The sequence below is a fragment of the Dendrobates tinctorius genome, unplaced genomic scaffold, assembly GCF_039654945.1.
Source record: "Dendrobates tinctorius isolate UK_male_01 unplaced genomic scaffold, ASM3965494v1 ptg000020l, whole genome shotgun sequence".
Lineage (NCBI taxonomy): Eukaryota > Metazoa > Chordata > Amphibia > Anura > Dendrobatidae > Dendrobates > Dendrobates tinctorius.
In genome coordinates, this window is record NW_027361688.1 from 38,144,087 (window position 1) to 38,161,290 (window position 17,204).

The 17,204-nt window shown below is 42.9% G+C and overlaps 1 protein-coding gene across 2 annotated transcripts in view; it reads left to right on the forward strand.

The window, feature by feature from the left end:
* The window catches only part of TBC1D9B (TBC1 domain family member 9B), a 70,681-nt gene that overhangs the window by 33,670 nt on the left and 19,807 nt on the right, over window positions 1–17,204 (forward strand). For both annotated transcript variants that reach the window (XM_073568009.1, XM_073568010.1), the window contains exons 7-16: window positions 42–272; window positions 798–941; window positions 1,565–1,715; window positions 2,220–2,434; window positions 2,558–2,675; window positions 11,312–11,597; window positions 11,701–11,830; window positions 12,334–12,432; window positions 12,773–12,841; window positions 16,657–16,897. In XM_073568009.1, coding sequence (XP_073424110.1) covers window positions 42–272; window positions 798–941; window positions 1,565–1,715; window positions 2,220–2,434; window positions 2,558–2,675; window positions 11,312–11,597; window positions 11,701–11,830; window positions 12,334–12,432; window positions 12,773–12,841; window positions 16,657–16,897 — 1,684 coding nt within the window. The remainder of the gene's footprint in view (window positions 1–41; window positions 273–797; window positions 942–1,564; window positions 1,716–2,219; window positions 2,435–2,557; window positions 2,676–11,311; window positions 11,598–11,700; window positions 11,831–12,333; window positions 12,433–12,772; window positions 12,842–16,656; window positions 16,898–17,204) is intronic.

The following is a 17,204-nucleotide window of genomic DNA, read 5'->3' on the forward strand; positions in this document are numbered from 1 at the left end:
AAAAGTAGTGCTTCTAATGAGCTGTTTTGTCTGAACTGCAGGTCACCATAGTGGAGAAGGCTGATAGTTCCAATGTGCTTCCCAGGCCATTGTCCATCAGTACTAAAGGGAAAATGACTTTTCTGTTCGCCAACCTTAAAGACAGGAACTTTCTGGTTCAGCGCATCTCAGATTTCCTGCAGAAGACATCACTGCAAAGGGCTGGAGGAGACAGCGGTGGGGAGCAATGGACTGCCATGCGGAAAGGAAGCAGCGGGAATGGTGCATATGAGGTGCAGAAATCTCTTGCTGCTTATTACTATTTAAAAGTCAGGCTAAGTTCAAACTTGCGTATGGCTGTGCACGTCCTCCCTTAAGCTCCGCCTACTTCCGCATGCCTTCTGTGTACCTATCTTTAACATTGGGTACGCAGGGACATGCGTTGTATGCAGATGCGACCGCATGCGGCGTTTTGACCTGCCCGCCGACAGCACAGAAATGCAACATGTTGCGTTCCCGTTAAAGATAGGAACGCAGGATGCATGCGGAGCGTAGGCAGAGCTTAAGGGAGGACGTACGCAGACCAGCCATACGCAAGTGTGAACTTGGCCTCAATCACACAATGTTATGCTTCAATGAGTAGAACCAGGAACATGGGAAGGATCAAATGTACATAAATGAGCTAGTATAGTGCTATAAAAGCAGCGATTTGTCCTATGATTGATAGTCTTCAGATCGGAGATGGCGCTCGATCAGACATTTATCAAGGTATATGAATCAAGAATTCTTTAATTATTTTTAACATGTTTTTCTATTAGGTGCCAAAGCTTGTTCCCAGTAGCCCAACTGATGATGGACGTGGAAATTCTCAGAAGACTAATAGTACAGACGCTCCTACAGCCTGTCACGGCCTCCTGAAACTCTTCCCCAGAGAAGTCACTGAAGAACTGGGTTCAAAATGGGTAATGGATACTTGCTCTGTTATTGAGCTATAAAGGACCTCCTTTCTTTGCAGTTTCTCTCACACAGACACACACACACACTGAACCTTTTTGTTGTATTTCTAATTGTATCTGTTATTTTTGACACTCGGAAGGAAATCTTGAAGTACAAAGTAAGTCGTTTGTGTTTCATCTGTTTTATACCAACCCTCATAGACTTAAATGGCAGAGTCTGATCCACAGAACGTTTCAGACTATCATATGTCCTCTGAGTATCGTAGATCCTTTTTTTAAAATGGATGCATGTATGGATCAGTGAAATTCTATGTTTACAGGTACTGTCTGAGAGAACCGGCAGCAAACAGATGGATCACAGGGATGTATGAATGCAGCCTTACACAAACATTTGCATACTGACAGAGATAACTATGTGCATCACACAGCCCAGGGACATGGAATAGAGGAACAGTGTGCATACATGACCAAGCCATGATAATAAACCTGCCACTGTCTGTTTCAGATAAGCCTTTATTGCAGCTATAGCGGAGATTGTTACATAAAATACAGAGAGAGTACAGAAATGTTTACATTTTGATTTTATATTTTGTTAGTAAGATAAATGATTTATATTCTATTTTTTGTAGGCTAAAGAAAAAATGAAGGAAGAGTCCTGGAACATTCACTTCTTTGAGTATGGTCGTGGGATGTGCATGTATCGGACATCTAAGACACGTGAACTGGTGCTGAAAGGCATCCCCGAGAACTTACGAGGAGAGCTCTGGCTCTTGTTCTCAGGTCAGCTATAAACCTTGACTTAGACTTAGACTTAATTTATAAATTTGCACTGTTAACCCATTCTGCAGCTAATAGAAAGCAAAATTGTTATCTGAGAATCTGTCAGTCGGCTGAATAGGACGTTCTAACGGAAAGTCTGCGTCTCTTCTATCTGTCTTTTTCTGAGCTAATATATCCCCACATCAAAGTTGCAGAAGAAGGAAAATAAAGTGCCTGCAAAAGCAAAACAGTGCAAAATGCTGAACTAAACAGAATTGTAAAACCTTTATTTTTAGCCACAATTACATGCATTTAATTGACACCCCTCTGTGTAGACCAAGGAGTGTGTCAGCAGAACCCCTTAACAAGATACTATTGGTAACGATGACGGCTTCTCTAGGGTCAGAGACCTTTACCTATGTAGATCTGAGAAACAGTCTGAACACTTCTGGAAAAAACAATGAGGCCTGTTTGTTTGCAGCCACTGTAACCTTTTTTTTTTCTTTCCCTGTTTTGTATGCGTAGGTGCTTTAAACGAGATGACAACGCACCCTGGTTATTATGCAGAACTAGTAGAGAAATCCACTGGAAAATGTAACCTTGCAACAGATGAGATAGAACGTGACCTCCATCGTTCAATGCCCGAGCACCCTGCATTCCAGAATGAACTAGGAATAGCTGCGCTACGCCGCGTGCTGACCGCATATGCCTTTCGCAACCCTAATATTGGGTACTGTCAGGTAGGACTGCAATGCCAGCTTCAGTGTGACAGAGGCGCAGACATCTATTTCTCTGTACCATATAGGTTGTGTGATCATGTACTCAGGAAGCCTGCAGCTAACTATAGTCATTTCCTTCTACAGGCGATGAATATAGTGACTTCTGTCCTACTTCTGTACTGCAATGAGGAAGAGGCATTTTGGCTGCTGGTGTCTTTGTGTGAGCGGATGCTTCCAGATTATTACAACACCCGAGTTGTCGGTAAGGGCATAACAGCTTTGTCTTTTGAAATAATAAACTGTAAGATCCTTAAGGGAACCTGCAGATTTTATGTATTGTTATTCAATAGTAAATAATCACATCCCTTGCATCATTGCTGTCGGCCCATCCTCGGGTCGTCTTCTATCGGCCCATCCTCGGGTCGTCTTCTATCGGCCCATCCTCGGGTCGTCTTCTATCGGCCCATCCTCGGGTCGTCTTCTATCGGCCTATCCTCGGGCCGTCTTCTATTGGCCTATCCTCGGGCCGTTTTACAGTGAAGGAAATAATTATTTGATCCCATGCTGATTTTGTTTCCCCACTGACAAAGACATGAACAGTCTTTACATTTAAGGGTAGGTTAATTTAAAAATTGAGAGAGAGAATATCAAAAATAAAATCCAGAAAATCACATTGTAGAAATTATAAACATTTATTTGCATTTTGCAGTGAGAAATAAGTATTTGATCCCTTTGGCAAACAAGAATTAATACTTTGTGGCAAAACCCTTGTTGGCAAGCACAGCAGTCAGACGGTTTTTGTAGTTGATGATGAGGGTGGCAAACATGTCAGGAGGAATTTTGGCCCACTCCTATTTGCAGATCATCTCTAAATCATTAAGATTTTGTGTCTGTCGCTTGGCAACTCGGAGCTTCAACTCCCTCCATAAGTTTTCTATGGGATTAAGGTCTGGAGACTGGCTAGGCCACTTCATGACCTTAATGTGCTTCTTTTTGAGGCACTCCTTTGTTGCCTTGGCTGTATGTTTTGGGTCATTGTCTTGCTTGAAGACCTGGCCACGACCCATTTTTAATGTCCTGGAGGAGGGAAGGAGATTGTCACTCAGGATTTTACGGTACATGGCTCCATCCATTCTCCCATTGATGCAGTGAAGTAGTCCTGTGTCCTTAGCAGAGAAACATCCCCAAAACAATGTTTCCACCTCTATGCTTGACAGTGGGGACATTGTTCTTTTGGTCATAGGCAGCATTTCTCTTTCTCCAAACACGGCGAGTTGAGTTAATGCCAAATAGCTCAATTTTCGTCTCATCTGACCACAGCACCTTCTCCCAATCACACACAGAATCATCCAGGTGTTCACTGGCAAACTTCAGATGGGCCTGCACATGTGCCTTCTTGAGCTGGGGGACCTTGCGGGCACTGCAGGATTTTAAACCTTTACGGCGTAATGTGTTTGCAATGGTTTTCTTGGTGACTGTGCTCCCAGCTGCCTTGATATCATTAACAAGTTCCCGCTGTGTAGTTTTAGGCTGATCTCTCACTTTCCTCATGATCAAGGATGCCCCACGAGGTGAGATTTTGCATGGTGCCCCAGATCGATGTCGATTGACAGTCATTTTGTATTTCTTCCATTTTCTTACTACTGCACCAACAGTTGTCTCCAGCTTTGTGCAGGTCTATGATCTTGTCTCTGACATCCTTAGAATGCTCTTTGGTCTTGCCCATGTTGTAGAGGTTAGAGTCTGACTGAGTTTGTGGACAGAGTCACCTTTATAAAAGACTCATGTAAGACAGCAGTTGATTAGGAGCGTCTTAGCTAGTCTGTAAGAGCCAGTACTCTTAATGGTTGGTAGGGGATCAACTACTTATTTCTCACGGCAAAATGCAAATATATTTATATAATTTATACAATGTGACTTTCTGGATTTTATTTTTGCTATTCTATGTCTCAATGTTAAAATTAACTGACCCTTAAAATTAAAGACTGCTCATGTCTTTGTTAATGGGCAAACTTACAAAATCAGCAAGGGATCAAATAATTATTTCCTTCACAGTATATCGGCCCATCCTCTGGCCGTCTTATATCTGCCTGTGTTCTATAAATGTTCTATATCCTTTTTGTACACTTTTTCATGTGTTCAATTGTTTTCCCTTTGTCATTTTTCGTTATTAAACACTAATTTATGGACATCTATGGTTTGGTTTTTTGCCTGTGTGGATTGGATGGGTTGTTTCTGACATGAGAATTTCATGTCAATAGTACCTTCATAAATGTATTTATGCAGAAAATTGTTGACGTGTTCAATATTTATTTCACTCATAGTAGATGTGATTCCCACTGGAATGGTGCCAACCCTGATGCATGTTTCGCCATGTCTTTGGCAGGGGGTGGCATCATCTCTACAGAGGCCTATTTTTTTTTTTTTTTTTTTTTTTTAACTTTTTATTGAAAGATTCCACAACATAACATAACAATATGTGGCATTGCAGTATAAAGAAAGTAGATTAATCCACATAAACATCATCCACAACAGTAGTTATAAAAGCACACTTTCAATAATAAAATAGACTAACAACACAAATGAAAAAAAAAACATTAAGGATAATGTGTTCAGTTCTCAACAGCATTGCATCACAATCAGGGGATTCTTAATCAGGGTTCTAAGTGTGCAGCAATTCGGGTTTTCGGGTTGTAATGAGCAAATGAGCGAATATTCCTGAGTCCACGTAAAGCATCACATTTATGCATTGAAAAAGAGACACTATTATCTCATAGCTGAGGAAGTTATGGCATCAGGAGCTAGTTGTGTCAAGGGCGAGTCGCACCATCTTTCCCAAATTTTTTGAAATTTCTGAGGACATCCCCTGTTCCTGAATAGAATGTTCTCATATGGGATTATATTATTCACTAATTTTTTCCACTGATTGACTGAAGGAGACCTTCCCCCCCATCCACCTCAATGCAATCATTTTCCTAGCGAGAAACAGAACCTCCCTGAGAAATATTCTGTCGTAATGAGTCCACATTTCTTCGTCCACCACACCCAGTACACACATCAGTGGACTACATTCAATTGGTATCTCAATTATCCCTTCTAGTGTAAAAATTATGTCCTTCCAATATCATCTTATAATTCTACAATCCCAAATGAGATGCCAAAAATCTGCTCCCAACCTCCCCGCATCTGACATTCATCATTTACTCTTCTGCCGAATTTATATACCGTATTTTTCGGACTATAAGGCACACCGGACCATAAGATGCACCCCAAATTTTCAGAAGAAAAATAGGGAAAAAAATTAATGCGTCAAATGAGGGTCCGTATTACAGTTCGAATTATTCTGCTTACCTGGGGGATAGGGTGTGATATGGAGCGCTGGTGGAGTGGGGTCACAGGAGGTGGTCTGGCACATCTCTGGCTGGTGCAGCAGGTTCAGTGGTGTGGGGGCTCTGCCATTTTGTGAAAGCCCCTGCAAATCCATCCTAGGCTGATGGGCGGCGATTTGGCAGATGATCGCGGTGGTGTGGGGGCTCCACCGGCATTGGTGGAAATCCCGGAGCCCCCGCACATCCATCCCGGGCTGGTGCGGCACTTTTGCAAGTGATCGGCGGTGCAGGGGCTCCGTTGGCGTTTTGTGACAGCTCGGAGCCCCCTCACTTCCATTGTTGTAATGCTGAATTGAGCGTCATGAAAATGGCCGCGCATAGTGAGATCTCGGGAGACGAGATCTCGTCTCTTGAGATCTCACTCTGCGCATGCGCCGCCTCTGGCGGCCATTTTCCTGAAGCTCAATTCAGCATTACAACAATGGAAGTGCGGGGGCTCCGGCCTTTCAGAAAACGCCAGCGGAACCCCTGCACCGCCGATCACCTGCAGAAGTGCCGCACCAGCCCGGGATGGATGTGCGGGGGCTCCGGGATTTCCACCAATGCCGGCGCAGCCCCCGCACCACCGATCATCTGCCAAATCGCCGCCCATCAGCCTCGGATGTGTCTCCTGGTATGTGCATCTGGACCATAAGACGCACCCCCATTTTTCCCAAAAAAGTTTTGGGGAAAAAGTGCGTCTTATGGTGCGAAAAATACGGTAGTTTGCTCGGGGTTAAATAGGATTGGTGTAGCATATATAATTGGATCAATTTGTTATTTGCCGCTGGAGACACCATCGTATGCGCCTCCAGTGCGTCACACCACTGGTCATCGGTGATGGAGGGGATTGGGTGCCTCCATTTACCCTCCACAGCCAATTGGGTGGAAGCAATTTTGGAATTTAACAGGAAGGTGTATAAAGAGGAAATTACACCTGTAGTTCCCTGAGTGGACAATATTCCTGTTAGTGGGTATTTAGATATACGCATCCTGGGAAGTGGGAATTTATATGCTATAGCACGTCTCAGCTGCAGATATCTATAGAACTCTATGAGGAATTCCAAACTTAATATGAAGTTGTTCGAATGGTAATAAAATTTGATTTTCAAAAATCTGAGTGTTATACCATTTTGCTTCCAGAAACCTGGATCCTGCAAATCCTGGAGATGGGTAAATTCAGGATTATCCCATATCTGAGTCTCCCCAATCTGATCAGAACATTTTAAAGTATGTTTACTTTCCCGCCACACCTGTATTGCCAAATTATGTGCAAACAGCAGACCCCGAGGTGGTCTGTATGAACCCTCCAATACTGCCCATGGTGTGCACCCTCCCAAATAGTGAGTGAGAGGAGCCTCTGCATTATTGAGCCCATCCCGGAGCAACCAATGTTTTAAATATCGTAATTGGCCAGCCAGATAATACAGAAAAAGGTCAGGGGCCGCCTACCCACCCTGCCTCTTGGGCCTCTGCAGGGAGACGATATTTACTTTAGGTCTAGATGAGCCCCATATAAACACTGCTATCAAGCTATGCATTCTCTTGATGTAACCCTTGGGGACCTTAAGTGACGTATGTTCCAGCATATATAAACACTTTGGGAGGATTATCATTTTAATTAGACCAAGTCTGCCCAACACGGACAGGGGAAGACAAGACCAAAGCTCAAACTTTATTTTCATCATATCCTCGAGGGGGGGTATACATTATCTCCAAGGTCTTTAATCGGATTTCGGTTAATTATTATGCCTAAATACTTACAATTTGGTACTACTTACAAACCAAACAACACGGGTACTGTTATATCATCCATTATCGGCATAACAACCGACTTACTCCAATTAATTTTAAGACCCGAAAATTTCCCAAAGCAATTTATAAGATCAATCGCTCTAGGAAGGGATTGTTCAGCCCCATCCAGGAAGAGCACCAGGTCATCCGCATATAGTCCAACCTTATCCACTCTAGAATTTATATTAATTCCCTTCACCAACTGATCCTGTCTAATCTTAAGTGCAATTGGTTCAATCGCCAGCGCAAACCACATTGGAGATAGCGGGCAGCCCTGTCTGGTCCCCCTGCTCAAATTGAAATATTCCGATATCACCCCATTCACCAGTCTGTTAGCTCTCGGCTTGCAATACAGCAATTCAATCCATCTACAGAATTTAACCGAGAAGCAGAACCTCAGAAGTACCTGCTGCAAGAATTTCCATTCTAATGAGTCAAATGCCTTTGCAGTATCCAAGAGGCTATCGCCCAAGGTCTCTTATATTTATCGTCTTTCTGCGTCAGAACCTGCGCTCTTCTAATATTCGAGGAGGTGGACCTTCCTGGCATAAACCCAGTTTGATCCTCATGTATAATGCCCAATATTACAGGTTTCAATCTATTAGCAATGAGTTTCGTAAGGATTTTATAATCCGTATTGAGCAAGGATATGGGACGATAAAAACCACACTCGTCAGTAGGCTTGTCAGGCTTTGGAATCACCACAATAGTGGCATCATAAAACGGTTGGGGGAGTGAGTGTCCTGAAAGTGCCTCAGAGAGGGTCCGCAACAGGACCGCCGCTAACTGGTCTAAATATCTTTTATATAGCTCCGTGGGCATACCGTCAGGGCCGGGAGTTTTCACATTTGACAGGGACATGGTGGCCTTCCGGATTTCCTCCAGAGTGATGTTTCTGTCCAAGAATGCCTGATCCTCACAAGAAAGTTTAGGAAATTCAAGCTGGTCTAAATACTGATCAATTTCTTCCATAGTATGATTCAATTGAGAACTATACAATTCTTTAAAATGCTCCTCAAATCTGCGTGCAATTTGATCAGACTTGAGTAATGGGGTACCCTCCTTTGTGTTAATGGATAGAATGGATGGGGACATTTGATTTTGCTGGACCATATATGCCAAAAATTTACTTGATTGATTACCAAGTTCAAAATAAGTTTGTTTAGTAAAGAAAAGTTTTCTCTGGGCTTTTTCCTGTAAACATAATAGATATTCCCTTCCTTTCCCAAGCCATTTATTCAAATAATTTTCAGAGGGGTTATTAACATGATCGACTTCCAGTGATTTACATTCCTCTGCAAGCCTTTGCACCCCAATACGTGACTCCCTATTAATGTATGAAATTGTGGATTTAACACACCCCCTCAGATATGCCTAGCGTGTCCCACAGCACCAACCTATCTGGGAAATCATCATGATCTGTTATAAAGACATCGAGTTGGTCTATTATTCTATCATGTTCCCCAATAAGGGATAGCCAAAATGGATGTATACAGAATCTCTTATGTCTACCAGGGCCATCCAGATTGAGGCACACCACCAATGGAGAATGGTCTGATACTTCCCCAAGAAGGTACTGAATCTCACGCAGATCCGACAATACAGCACTATTTCCGAATGCGTGGTCGATTCTGGATAAACAGCAAGCGGCCGGCGTGTAGCAGGAGAATTCTTTCTTAAAAGGATGCTCCTGTCTCCAAAGATCAATCCAGCCCATCTCTTCTATAAAAGCACCCAACACAGTAGTGTCCTGGCTGCCAGGTCAGGGATTTGCAGCACTCATTCTGTCTAAATAAGGATTAAGAATCATATTGAAGTCTCCGAGGAATAATACCTTAGCATCAGGATGCTGTGATACAAAGATCGCCGCCTGATGGAGTACGTCCATCCTGGCCGGAGGAGGGCTGTAAATGTTAAGCAGTAGTAGGGAACCATATCTATAAATGCATATAAAAAGATGAATCTGCCCTTTGAGTCCCTCCTAGCCGCCTGATCCGACCACCTCAAAGACCTGTGTACCATAACAACCACTCCCCTGGATTAGGACGTATGTGTAGCATGTTTCTGCCATTGTATCCAAGACTTATTCGTCCTTGATATAGTTTCTGGTGTCAAATGAGTTTCTTGTAGGCATATTATCTGCGCTTGCGTTCTACGTATCTGGGAGAATACCATGTTCCGTTTCCTAGCACTCCCCAACCCTCTAATGTTCCATGACAGGACTTTAAGTGATGCAATATAGATAGCGTACAGAATCTTTACTCAGATTAGTATTCACTTTTGGTTCATTCAGCTCCCTCACTTACAAATCACCCATGCGCACTAAATTATAGATGCAATGCTGCGTCTTGTCCGAAATTCCAATTAAACTAAGGACTATTGACCAACAGTGGTCACAAAAACAAGATAAGGGATGCCCATAAACTTCTCCAAACTGAAGCAAAGGCATAAGTAAACTCGTCGTTTTCTCCTCAATCTATCCGAACCACTAGTAATAGATATATTGGATTTAATGCATATCCATAACAGAGGCCTAATTTTGAACCACATTAAGCCAATAGGAAATTTAGAAAAAAAAGTCTAAGACTTTTGATCAAGGGTCATGTGGATGTTTTAGGTTGTCACTATTATTTAAAAAGAGAAATCACAGTATTTGACAAATGGCTTCACCCAGCCACTAACCATGAATGGAGAAAAACATTTGGTGTTATTAATATTGTCTGAAAAAAAGCCAAGAATGAAAATATACTGCCGGGGTACGTAAACTTTTGAGCACAACTGTATATTAATCGGCAAGGCGGCTGTAAAAATGCCATTTTAAAAGTAAATATTTGATCTAAGAACATTGCAAACATATATGTAGGCTCATGGATGGACCAAATACTGCAAGAGACCCACCAACATGGAGGGCGAAAGTTCCTGTGATGTGAAGCAAGAATTGCAAAATATATGCAATACAGAAACAACTATAGCATAAAAAGTTAGATGGCAAGAAAGTGAATAAAATGGCAATATAAAAATCACTAAAAGTATGCAATCGATGAATAAATCTAATCTGTAGATGGATAAGGATGCAATAAACTGTGTGCAAGAAAAAAATGCTGGTGCCATCGATCATAGGACGTGCTTTGGAGATAGCTGGGATGGGACGCAAGTGCCTCCCTGTCCAGACTTTTCTTTTATTGTAGTTCGAATTACAGCCGAGCTTCCTGTTGGCTTAATGCAGTGTAAGAGGAGGCTTCTGTAGAGATGACGCCACCCTCTGACAAAGACTCGGCGACACACTTATCGGGAATGGCGCCATCCCAGAAATAATCACATGTATATAATGCGTATTTCTGTGTTTGTAGTGTATTAGACCAGGTTTACTATCTGCCTTGGACTCACTATATTTTATATTGAATCATTTGTGTCTTACCCCCTCTATGGGCAGGTTTTAGTTTTGGCCCGATACTGGCAAGCAATCACTAAATATCTTGCTTATTTCCAGCTTTTTACCCCTCTTTAGCTATTTTGATTGTAATGTGACCCGTTATTACACTGTATACACCCTGTTTAGATTATTTTACAGGTCATGTTTATACTGGTCGTGATGCAGATTTTGGTATATCATCATGAGAAGCAGAGTCTTTTGATTTCATTGTTGCCATTCTACTTCCAATCGCTTCCTCTTAAGAGTTTACATTTACACTTTATTGTCAGTGTTGTGACCCGTACTCCATGTTTGGATTTTCAGGAGCATTAGTGGACCAGGGTGTATTTGAGGAACTGACCCGCGAGTTCCTACCACTGCTGTCTGAGAAGATGCAGGAGCTGGGAGTGATCTCCACCATTTCTCTGTCTTGGTTCCTCACCTTGTTTCTTAGCGTCATGCCATTCGAGAGTGCGGTCGTGGTGGTCGACTGCTTCTTTTATGAAGGGATCAAACTGATTCTACAACTGTCCCTGGCTGTGCTTGAAGCCAACATGGAAAGTCTGCTAAACTCCAACGATGAAGGGGAAGCCATGACTTTACTTGGGAGGTAATCATTGACTCTTGAGTTTAGGTTGTTTTTAACATTTTGGGGATTGATGGGGAAGTGATAAAACTTTTTACATAACGTAATGATTATTTTTCGTTAATAGATATCTTGACAATGTGGTGAACAAGCAGAGCGTGTCTCCTCCAATCCCTCACCTGCATGCCCTTCTCACAATTGGGGATGACCCTCCGGTTGAGGTTGAAATATTTGACCTCATCAAGGCATCATATGAGGTAACTTCCATCAAGGATGACCAATAAAGGGTTTGTCAAGGGAAAAAAATTATTCTTTATCCACAGGTGCTAACTTTCTGATCGGTGGGGGTTCAACCACTGCAGTTTTTTTTTTTGTTTGTTTGTTGTTTTTTTTAGCCGCAATGGGACACTTTTATTCCTTTTGCAAAATGGAGCTGCTGGCCGGACACCCAACCACCACTTATTTCATTCTCTATGGGGCTATCGGGAAAAAGACGAGTGCAGCGCTCAGCAGCCTCATAGGGAATAAATGGAGCTGCGGTTGATAAGCGCACTTCTGCTCCTTTCTAATCGGGATAAAAGTGCCCCTTTTTATCAATCTGTGCAAGTCCCTGCGAGCAGACACCAAATGATCAACAAGTTGTCGCCCATCCATTGGATAGGTGATGGCTTATGTTCACTGGACAGCTCATCTTGCCTCTTATTCATCTGGATTACGGCAGGAATTTTGCTATTTTCTATTACCATTTTTTGTCCTCTAGAAATTTAGCAGCCTGAGAGCAGATGACATTGAGCAGATGCGCTTTAAGCAAAGGCTGAAGGTGATCCAGTCCTTAGAGGATTCTGCAAAGAGAAGTGTGGTAAGAAACAGAATTGTACTTAACCAAATATTTTGATATGGATGTAATGGCGTGAAGGGGCCTGCTCAGGAGTCACCTGTCTTGGCTACAGTGGGAAGCTGGCTGAAAAAAGAAACCCACACTTTGGAGAACTCCATAGATCATATTACTACATGGTTGCTTATTCATTTGAGTTCAAGTGGAAAATAAGTGACCGCTCACAGCTTCCATGAGCTCCATGGTTTTGCCAGCTTATTTCCCTTTGCATTTAGAAAAGGGTTGTCCTGATGGCACAATATTTTTTCTCAGTGGCTACTGAGATAATAATCTACACCTAATTCTTCTTATACTTGTCTACTAGGTGAGAGCCATTTCCACTGATCTTGGTTTTTCTATGGAAGAACTTGAAGATATGTACGTTCTGTTCAAGGTTAGTATATTTTGTGTTATTTGATCTCTGGTCCCCACACTGTTAAATTTGGCTACGCTATAGCAATGTAATTACTCTAAAAAAGAAAAAACTACCCCCCCCCCTCCAATACACATTAGACTAGTGCGAGCCATAACCGCTAATTCTCTAGTGTGTAGGGGGGGGTTTAAAATATTATTACATTTTTTTGATTTCCATTGTACCTGGGGCTGACATATTAGCCAAAGCTACAGGAGAATTTCAGCTTCTTGGCCTGTTTCCTAGGACCCAGCAGTCCCTGCTCCCTCCTTGCACCCAGGGATCAGGTGTTCACTGGGTTCGGAGGAGGAAGCAATGTAAGTGTTGGTACTGTGTATACAGAGATCAAGAAAGTGAACTTGGTAATAAGCCATTCTTATCTTCTCTTTGGAAAGTCTGGCTAAGTGTGACTACCAGCCTCACACCATCAAAGCTACACAATCTTGTGCTAGCTGCTTAGACTGCACTGAAGCTTTTAGAGCATCGGTGTAGGGATAAGATTTGATCATCCAGTGTTTAAAGTCTATGGGAAGTAATCTGTGCACTTGAACACCATACATTAATCCCAAAAATGCTCATCTCAACCAGAAGCCAGCAGGTCAATGACATTAGTAATGTATGAAAAGGTATTACAAATCTGAATATAGAAAGCGGAAAAAGTGTATATACAACAGGACTGTCTGCTATAAAGTCCTGCAAAGGGTTAGTTGTCCACCTCCAATTCCTGAAGTTGGTGAATGTTGCCATATTTTGATTGAGCTTCGCTAGTAGTATCCTGTGCATATTTCACAATCTGTGATTGAATATATATACACTATTATGGTAGAACCAATGATCTACTTGCAGAGAAGGGTTCAATGCTAGACTAGAAGACCTAAAGAAGGGAGCCAAGCGCTTTCAAAACATTTAGGAGCAGGAACGGACATCTACCAGCAGAGGTCGCTCTTCAACTGGTTATGACATCACCCGCCAGGAACTTTCTCATTGTTCCTGCTGCATGATAGCCATGCTACCAGCTGGAGCGCGTCTGTCTCCCAGTTTTTCAGTTAACTCTTCTCAAGTGGATTGTTGGTTCTACCCTAAAAGTGGATATACATCCAATCTCTGACTGTGCATTAGCGGTCCGTGCTCGAACCAATCTACATGGACGTCTGCATTAGCCCTAAGTTAGGTGCTCTATAGATATCCAAGTTTGCATGAGAATCACTGTGCATAGTGGAAAGGTTTATTGGTTATTTTCTAGATTTGTTTAGGTTATATCAGCTATGCACATCCAGGCAGGCCCTAACTTGCCAACATCCAACTTGTGTACGACCACTAGTTACAAATGTGAAATGTTTAGCAAAAAACGAAACAACTAATACTCTCCTCACCTCTCTGGCCACCTCGATGCCCTCTACCTGCCATTCGGTTGTCTTCTTTGCTCCGGCACATATAGCATTTCCAGTTTCTTCATTATAGGCCCGAACTTCAGGTCTTGTCCCGCCCACCATCCGGTCCTCTTCTTTCCACTGTCGCGCAGAGCTTCTCCAGCCTCTTCATTATAGGTCAAGACTTTCGGCCATGTCCAGGCCACAGAGGTCACTGCACGTGATACGGTCATCTTGACCTTACAACACATAGTGACCTCTAATTCCTGGACTCAGCCAGAAGTCCTGACCTACAGTGAAGAGGCTGGACATGCACTACAACGGGAAGAAGAGGACCGGATGTCGAGCAGTGAGGTGGTAAGGGAGGTCAGTGATGAGGTGACTATAAGGGTATGTGCCCACACGCAGGAACAGCAGCATTTTGGACGCAGTGCACTTATGCTGCATCCAGACCACTGACTGCATTCTATGGTACAAGCAAAGTGGATGGGATTTGTAGAAATCTCACGCCCACTGTTCTATTAGAGCCGGCGTAAACTCACCGGTGGTGCAGGTTTACGAGCCGCATCCTAGTTCTGTTGCATAGACGCCAGTCTCCACAACAGAAATTTCCACAATAGAATGTGTTGGATGCGTTAAATGCGCATGTTTCAGTGAACAACTGCGGAATTCACTGCGTGATTAGAACGCAGCGAAATAGACGTTACATACAGATAGCATTCTATCAAGATCTCTTTATGAAACATTCACTTTAACCCAATTTCCATTTTTGCTTTTTCGCTTTTCCTCCCCTTCCTCCCAGAGCCATAACTTTTATTTTTCTTTCCACATAGCCATATCAGGGCTTGTTTTTTGCAGGACGAGTCGTACTTTTGAATGTGATAAAATGAATAGCGTCATAGTGTATTGGAAAGCGGAGAAAAAATTCCAAGTGAGAAATTGTATAAAATGAAACGCAATTCTGACACTTGTTTTTTTTTTTGGTTTTTTTTTTTTTTTTTTAAATTGTATTCATGGTGTAAAGTTTGTGGTAAACCTGTCCTTGCAATCTGATTTTACTCATCGGTGCGATTACAGCGATTCCAAACCTGTTCAGTTTTGTTATTATTTTAGTCGGGAAACAAAAAAAATCAGACGTTTGCCAAAAAGCTCTATATTGGGTTGTGTCATTGCTGTGTATAGCAGAAATCATGGTCTCCTTTGAAGCCCGGCCACAGGCTAGATTTCACAGGAGCACGGTAATGCATTTAGAGGAAAGCATTTACAGGCGAAGGCATGGTGAAAGCACTTTCGAAAAAATATGGTCCGCCTGGATGGCGGTGATATGATTGCTAAGACTCTCAAGTATACCCGGCATAAGGAGTATTGGGGGAGGGGGGGATGGCTTTGATTGTATTACTACAAGATATGTGAATTGTTACATGTATATTGATATCCACTGTTTATTGTTTAAAATCTTTTGAAACCTAAATAAAAATAACTGGTTTAAAAAAAAAAGATTTCACAGGAGCTCCGTAATGACAAGCACGGAGGTCTTCAGCAGACCCCATGCCATCATAGCAACCCAGCGGTGACCCGTGATCACGTCACGGATGTGCTGATGGGCACATGGAATAATGCGGCTTTGTGACAACTACGTGTTAAGTGCTGCTGTCGGAGATTGACAGCGGCATTTCACAAGTTAACAATCGCAGGTGTAGCTTTGCTCCACCCGCGATTGTTAGAGGCAGGTCCTGACTGGTGGGCCCATTTCATAACCCGCTTCTGACTTGCGCATGTACGGCGCTTGTCGTGGAGGCGATAATAAGTGTAGTATAGTCAGATTTGTCTATACAAGCACGCACAGATTATTGATCATCACTTCTGTAAAAGTTGTCTTGCCACTTTTCTGCATTTTTGGAGCCGGGTGGCCCATACTAATGGACAGTTTTTTGTTTTTTTTCAAACCATTCTTCCACCTTTGCAATCTTTCGATATGTCAGCACTGTATAGCGGAGGATATTCGGTCACCTTCAAGCACTTCCTCTGCTCCCGGCTTTCCATCCTCCAATCCAACATGGCAGGCACAGTGGCATGGGGGGCATGGAGGCAGGTCTGAGCCTTTTGTGTGCTGAGGTTTGGACACACACTGATGATATTGATGTCAATGCCTCCGCACAAACCGTGCAGGGGAAGGGTGGCTTATACTTGCCACTGTGGTGCCCATGCCACTGTGCCCACCAAGTTGGATTGCAGAGGACCTGAATGCCAAGAGCAGAAGAATAGGCAGTGTTTTTTTTTTCTTTTTCCTGGCGTGACTAGTATTTTTACATGAAGCCACATCATTCATGAAGGCCCACCAATGTGCATGCATAGTGATATGTCATCCAGGTGCAGCGTACAGAGGCATGTATTGTGATAACGCCTGCAATGTCTCTTCCTTCTCAGGCTCAGCATCTTATGAGCTGTTATTGGGGCGGGAACCGCACATCCAGCAATCGCCATGACCCCAGCCTGCCCTATCTGGAGCAGTACCGCATAGACTTAGATCAGTTTCAGGAGTTGTTCGCCCAGCTCACACCCTGGTCTTTTGGTCCTCACACTTCCATCCTGGCCTCTCGAATTTTCCGCCTGCTGGATACTAACAAAGACTCGCTAATAAACTTTAAAGAGTTTGTAACTGGACTCGGTAAGTGTAGACGTCTAGTTCTGAGCCAGCATGAAGATGGCAGGGTCCTTTACTGATGCTCCATAATGTGCTAGCTGGACCCTGGACATGTCTGTGTTACTAAATACTTGTATTTCACATGAAATTACCATCCTTCATTCATACTTTCTAGTTCCTCTGTTATTCTGCCTGGAAATTTACAAACCCTGATGTTTCCATTTCCCCCTTGTTAGTGGGTCATGCCCCTACATAGTCTGTCTCTGTGTATGTGATATATTCTCATAGAGAATTCTCCTCTGATGTAACTGTAATTTTATGCCATTTATGT